The sequence below is a fragment of the Brachyhypopomus gauderio genome, chromosome 10, assembly GCF_052324685.1.
Source record: "Brachyhypopomus gauderio isolate BG-103 chromosome 10, BGAUD_0.2, whole genome shotgun sequence".
NCBI classification, from domain to species: Eukaryota; Metazoa; Chordata; class Actinopteri; order Gymnotiformes; family Hypopomidae; genus Brachyhypopomus; species Brachyhypopomus gauderio.
In genome coordinates this window covers 11,973,791-11,980,823 of record NC_135220.1, presented here as the reverse complement: position 1 = coordinate 11,980,823, position 7,033 = coordinate 11,973,791, and the positions used below count along the sequence as shown (strand labels likewise).

General features: G+C 42.1%; 1 protein-coding gene across 1 annotated transcript; it reads right to left on the bottom strand.

The window, feature by feature from the left end:
- Window positions 1-105: 105 nt before the first annotated feature.
- On the bottom strand, window positions 106-2,715 carry myl10 (myosin, light chain 10, regulatory). The gene is made up of 7 exons (XM_077019482.1): window positions 2,566-2,715; window positions 2,007-2,093; window positions 1,739-1,814; window positions 1,111-1,215; window positions 741-819; window positions 529-577; window positions 106-390 (listed from the first exon to the last, which is right to left on the bottom strand). The coding sequence occupies exons 1-7, from the start codon at window positions 2,566-2,568 to the stop codon at window positions 286-288; spliced, it is 504 nt and encodes a 167-aa protein (XP_076875597.1). The 5' UTR covers window positions 2,569-2,715; the 3' UTR covers window positions 106-285.
- Between the last annotated feature and the right edge of the window lie 4,318 nt (window positions 2,716-7,033).

The following is a 7,033-nucleotide window of genomic DNA, read 5'->3' as shown; positions in this document are numbered from 1 at the left end:
GTCACTCCTTGTTTTTCTCCTTTTAACTTTCATTATTCATTTTTTAAATCTTATTTCTGGTAGTTTTCCACAGTGACTCTTTAAAATATATGATTTCATAATCTCTGCAGCTCAGTCTGTTTATTAACTGTATCTCACAATGTTGAACTTACTACATGTGTTCAGAAATTAGCATTTTTAATACTGAATTTTTACATCTTTAATGACAAAAAAACAAGTGCAGGGAAAGGGAGGCACATATAAACAGACAGCCAGTAAACACAAGGAGATGTGGGAAATGGAGTTTTACTCCTGCTCCTTGTCCTCTCCATGAGTGATGACGTAACACAAATTTTTGTAGTCCAGATTACCAGCGACATCCAGGGGGAAGTTTGTGAACATCTGATTTACCTGAAAATGTCAGAGATGGAGTTTTATAAAAGTATATTATATTTGATTATAATATGATTATAAAAGTATTTTCTAAAATGATTAATAATTTGGTGTGAGTGGTATGTGGTGTTTAGATCACAGAAATAATAAAGATACCTCTGCCTCTGTAAATTTGTCTGCTTGGGACATGAGGTGGTATTTGATCCTAACAGATGAAAACAAACAAGAACGTAAAACACATTATTCTGAAACTCACACATTTAGTTTAGTGTCATGTAAACTGAAATAACAGCAAAACATCAAGACCAGCATATTAATCAGTACATACAGGCATACAGACGTTTAAATACACAAATGAGGATACTCACTCGTCTCCTTTGATGATGCCAGTGCCCTCTGGGTCAAAGATCTTAAAGGCGTTAAGAATGTTCTCCTCAGGATCCGTCCCTTTCAGGGGGGGAGAAACGCTAGCAGTGTTAGTGCCACAACACAGATGTTCCCTTCCTTGGGATTATACTAATATTTATTCAGTACAGCTTCTTAAAGCTGCCTCTGTATGTAAACAGATACATACTTTTGTTATTGCATAAATCTCTAAATCTTGTAACGTTCTCTGAAGTGTAGTGTTTTCTCATTGGTTGGTCTGAAGTGTCGTGTTTTATCATGGATTGGTCTGAAGTGTCATGTTTTCTCATTGGTTGGTCTGAAGTGTCGTGTTTTCTCATTGGTTGGTCTCACCTTTCAGCTTCTCTCCAAACATGCTGAGGAAGATGGTGAAATTAATGGGACCAGGAGCTTCCTTTAGCATCTCATCCAGTTCATCATTACCCACATTCAGTCGTCCTGTACACACACACACACACACACACACACACACACACACACACACACACACACACACACACACACACACACACACACACACACACACACATACACACACAGACATACACAGACACACATACAGTTAAAATCCAGTTGTTTGATCAGGTAAAATGTAAGTCTACCTCTGTTACACATTCCATGAACTGACGTACATGGATTAAAGGTAAAACGTATGAAACTATAATATGAGATTTGTTTCAGGGTTTGCTGTGCTAGAGAGACTGGACTATGGTAAAGAGAGTGATGCTGGCCTTAGTGTTCTACAGGGAGAACCATGCCAGAAGATCAGAGAACAGCACAGACCTGAGATTACAACTCACACACTGTCTCTGGGATTTTCAACAACTGGGAATTATGTAACCCTCTGTCTTCTCTCTCTGTCTATGTCTGTCTGTCCATCTCTCTCTCTTTTTCTCTTTCTTTCTCTCTCTCTCTCTCTCTCTCTCTTTCTCATTTTCAATCATTCACAAATTTCATTTACCCAGTGCAGCAAAGGTGTCTCTCAGGTCATTCTTGTCAATGAAGCCGTCTCTGTTCTGGTCCATGATGGTAAATGCCTTGATATTTGTAAAACATCAGTTTTACAAGAAATGTACACCAGCGTATACCACTACACAACACCTTATACCAGCTTATACCACTTCATAACACCTTATGCCACCTTATACCACTTCATACCAACTTATAACACCTTATACATCCTTCCTACATTCTTATATTTCTTGAGCAAGGAGCAGAGCTGTTCTTACCTCCTTAAACTCCTGGATTTGAGACTGCTCAAACATGCTGAACACATTCGAGCTGGCTGCTTCCTTCTTCTTGGCTTTCTTGGGTGCCTGGAATCCACAGTTATTATTATTTTTTGTGCATGCTGTTATGAAAACATATCAGAATAGCGTACCATTATTCTCCATCACTTTGGAAGGAGAGACAACTGAGATGTTCTAAAGCCTTTTCTCAGTTAGCAATACAGGTGACAGACCCTAAGCATCTCAGTCAGCCAATATCAAACATCTACTCGTTTCTCAAGTATCATCTCATTTCTCAAATATCATCTAATTTCATAATAATATCATTTCATTTCTCAAACATCATCTCATTTATCAGACGTCTGCTCATTTCTGTAACATCTTCTCATTGTCTTCCTACTGTAATCACAGAGTTCTGCAGCGACCACGTTCATCCAGTGCTCCATGTCTTTCAAAAGTCCCCCAAATCAGTCCGTCAGTCAGACGTCCGTCTCTGAATGAGAGATTCCATACGGCTCTCCTCAATTAACTTGCAGTGAAGTAGGAGACACAAGCCTACCATTGTCACGAGCTTCTCGGTCTGTTCCTGGTCGATAACGGCTGAGGAGACGCTTGGGAAACTGCTCCTAGGCCTTATATATGGGCAGCTTCAGCCCAGTGGCCTTCTGGTCTATGTTTAGACAAAGGCTGTTGTGTGACACAAGCATGCCTGCCTTATAGAGCATCGGCTGCATCCTCCTCCTATTGTAGTGGACAGATGTAAAGTGATCTAGACCTACTATCTTAAGATCACTCAGTGTGTCCCAAACCACACCAGCTCTGCCATCCACTGACATTCGACCCGGCGTCTCGTTCTGGGCAGGGGTTCCGTGCTCACTCCCTCTCCGCTGCGGTCAACCAACGGGGGTGTTTACTCACTGGCTAAAACCTGGAAGAGCTGACATAAAGCTCTTGAAGCAAGGAGATATGTGTCTAGTATTGGATTGGTCTGGATAGGTCTGGATTGGCCTGGATTGGTGTGGATTTGTCTGGATAGGTCTTGGATTGGACTGATACATATCCGATTTCCATAACAAGATACATATTTCAGAAAGCTTGTTTGATATAAGGTAAAAAAGGGAATATGAGATTCTAAATGTAATAAAAACCTCTACATGTTATTTTCAAATGCAGACACACAACATACCTTGTTATTCACAGACACTGGTTGTTATTTTTTTAATCCAAGCTCCAAGTACATATTTCTCTCTAATTACTCCATACTGCAAAACTTTATCTTTATCATACTTGTATCTTTATCATACTAAAATGTTGTAGTAATAAAGCCACATAATTATACACCCTTGTTTTTCACTATTTTGCTAAGATTATGCAATAATATAGTGATTACAGAAGATTACTAAATTGTTCACTTATCCAGTATTAGTTTCAGCTGGGGGGTTGTGACTCAGACCGGAGGACTGTCATCCCTAACACTGTTGAACATAATCAAGCTCTCAGATTTGGTATTCACACAAGTGTTTGTGGTAAAATGTTATTTTTTGGACACAGTTGCTCATAAAGTCAGACAAAAGGGTTCCTCACTAGAACAGATATGGAGTGATATTTTGTGGAAGCCAAATTTAACCCTGTTCTTCTCCACAGCTAACTGTGTTCTGCCACCTGCTCCCATTCCCGAAGGAGCCACACGACTTGGACAATAGGCGTACCCTTACAGACAATGTGTGTGTGTGTGTGTGTGTGTGTGTGTGTGTGTGTGAGTGAGTGACATTCTGAGAATAAACTGGGGGGGGAGCTTGCCCATGTTAGGGAAGAGAGCAGCAGGTGTGAGAGGAGTCAAGGTCTGGCCGTTCGTTCCAACAATGACACAGGTGTCGTTTAGTCTGTCTGAGAAGAGACGGTTCCCTCCAACTGCTGTGGCCCATCAGTCACCTCACCCTAGTCCAAATGATCCCACTGTGACACAATAGCACCTAAAATAACACCAGGACAACTGAACAGAGCCGTTGCTTTGTTTGTGTAAACCTGCAACACCTTACATCACTTGTTTTGTTTCTTCAGAACACCACGGTTCTCCTGGTGCTGACAAATGTGGGTGGTCTGAGCGGGAGAAACAAAATTAATGGCTGAAATAAATGGCTGTGGTTTGGTGGAGACTGTAAGACTGCGTTGGCTATTACTGTTTTACAATTGCTGGAGCTCCTTCTATATACAAGAAAGGTGCATGTTTTGAGGGCTTTTTCCATTAAATGTGCAACTGTTTAATATACACAACACTGTAATACTCTATAATGAGTAGAGAGGGGGCCATAACAGAACCACAGCGTTTCCTCTCAGTCTAAACTCAGTCTAACCAATCTAACCCTACTCAGAGTCTAACCCTACTCACAGAGTCTAACCTACACACACAGTCTAAATCTACTCACACAAAGACTAAATCTACTCACAGAGTCTAACCCTACTCACAGAGTCTAACCTACACACACAGTCTAAATCTACTCACACAGAGACTAAATCTACTCACAGTGTCTAAATCTACCCAGAGTCTAACCTACACACAGTCTAAATCTACTCACAGAGTCTAAATCTACTCAGAGTCTAACCTACACATACAGAGTCTAAATTTACTCACAGAGGCTAAATCTATTCACACAGAGCCTAACCTACTCAAAGTTTAAATCTACTCACACAGAGTCTAACCTATTCATTCTAAATCTACTCACAGTCTAAATCCTACTCACACAGAGACTAAATCCCACCCACACAGAGTCTAAAACCTAGTCTAAAGGATTTCCTTTAGATACTCCTTTTAAAATATTTAATTATAGATATCATCTTACAGATGGAGTACCTTAGATAATGTACAACAGACTATATATATGGTACTTAGATACTCTAACTGTACACACCAGTGTTGCTAATAAAGAGATGAGTGCCTGTGCACTATTCACATTTCACATGCTATAACTGTCTTTTTTCAGGGATCATTATATTCAGTATATAATCATTGAATCGTTGATACTGAATAATTATATTCAGTATATAAACTCTTGAAGTGAAGAGATTGCGCCGCCCCGGGGGTGAGGACCTGCAGGGCTCTCACTGCCTCTAGATGGCGCTGTTCCCTCATCAGCCTGCCTGTTCTTGGTAATCAGGGACAGAAGCTAAAATACAAATAGATGTCTTGTGCCTTCAACGTTCTGATACACTGAGTACGGGATAAATTAGAAAGAGAGCACGTGATATCTAACATATAATAACAATAAGACACGACATGACATCTGGATGACGATACACCATGCTTGTCTCTCTATTATATCCATAATTAAAATCCAGTCCTGTATGCCGTGGTTTTAAACGAGGACTGGCCTCCAGAGGGGCCTTATTTGATTAAAAAAAGCGAACTGGAGGATGGGGTGTTGCGCGGGGGTCCTTCACAGCTTAGCGCAGGGAGGAGGGGCGTTATTCTGTGGGCTCCCAGGAGGGGAGAGTGTTTCTGAGCAGGGAGAAGGGGAGTGTTGCAGCGGGGAGCTCCGCTGCTCCTGTGGGCCTAAAACCCAAGGGCCAGTGGGACCAGCTCTCTTTCAGCTCCCCTGGTACCTCACCCAGGCTGGGGGGAAGGGGGAGGGCCTCCCTGGGGTCCAAGCCCCGCCCCTCTCGTGCCTACGGTAGTGCCACCGTGTCTGAATGTGGGAGGGGTCTGCAGGGGGAGGGGCTTTGAAACCGCGCTTAAACAGAAGCGGAAGAATTCGGACCGAGCTCTGACATGTTTGTGGAGTTTCGGTGTGGGCAGGTGGCTCGGTTCAGGGGAAGAGAATTGAGCACACATACATGTGTTCCTCTCCACCAGGTCAGGTTCACATCCGTCATCCATAATTTTTAACAGAGTGATAACAATTGATAAATACATTTATACGTTTAAATATTTAACAGGGCGTTATATAAAATAAACGCAGAAACACGAGACTGCGTGTGCAGCTTGAATCTATATTTCTGAATAATCAACAAATCAGTTATTTATCCAGCAGTTAAGAACGATAAGAAAACGGGTCATAGATGAGCGACCCAAACCCCACATCACGCGAAAATCTAAGAGCGATGTAAATACTGGCGCGTGTTTGACCAACAGGGGGCGCTCCGTCCTAAGTTCAAGTTCAAGCACATCGCTGAATCCTTATTACAGTTTAGACAGGTTTTAATTTATAATGTTAAAGACAATAAACAACACAGAGCAATAAATATGTTTTGCTACTTTGACCTTCAATTTTAGTTGCTATACCGCTTTTTCACTCCATGCAAGTATTTGCACACAATATGTTGTAACATGCTTTTAGATTAAAACAAAAATGTCCTTTAAAAAATATTGGTTATATTGCAAATCTGCCCTTTACGACGTAGTTTGTAAATGGTATCTGTAGGCTTTCGGACTGCTTCACTTTTCAAAATAAGACGTACCTGCTCATCAGCTTCCTATTACAATAGTCTATTTGGCGCCAACTGAAAACGGGTCTAAATATGTTGGCTATCTAGAACAAAAGCAGTCTTTGGTAAACCGAAAACCTTCAAGCTGTGTGCTTTGTAAACTCCGCCGCCTCCTGCCACCCTCCGCGCAGGTGTGAGTCCTGATCCTGATGGAAAGACGTAAACACAAATCAATACAAGGACACATGAAGTGTTTTCGTTGCCAAAGATCACATCTCGGGCAAAATAAGCCCTTCCGCGCAGGGACCGCGAGCTGCTGCAAACTCCACCCCGTGTTTTCACACTTTATTAGTAATGGCACCCTGCTCTCAATAATCCTACTCCGTGGTCCTGTTCAATACTGCAGGTTAGTGGTCGATAGATCCGCTCCACGTCGCGGTTTAATAAGCGGTCGCGCGTGCAGTCGCTCCGCTCCGTGTTTTGCGCGCGCTCCCCCTCCTTTTCCTCTGAACTCCAGCCCCTCTCTCTCTCTCTCTCTCTCTCCATCAGCCTCTCATTCCGTCTCAATATGTCTCAAGATGGCGGCCAATGCGGGATCGATGTTT

Bases quoted from the DNA above. Each gene is read 5' to 3' on its own strand.
- myl10 (XM_077019482.1), bottom strand. The intron at 1,815-2,006 runs GTAAGAACAGCT...ACAAATATCAAG, and splicing joins AAATCCAGGAGTTTAAGGAG to GCATTTACCATCATGGACCA. The intron at 1,216-1,738 runs GTAAATGAAATT...GTGTGTGTACAG, and splicing joins AGACACCTTTGCTGCACTGG to GACGACTGAATGTGGGTAAT.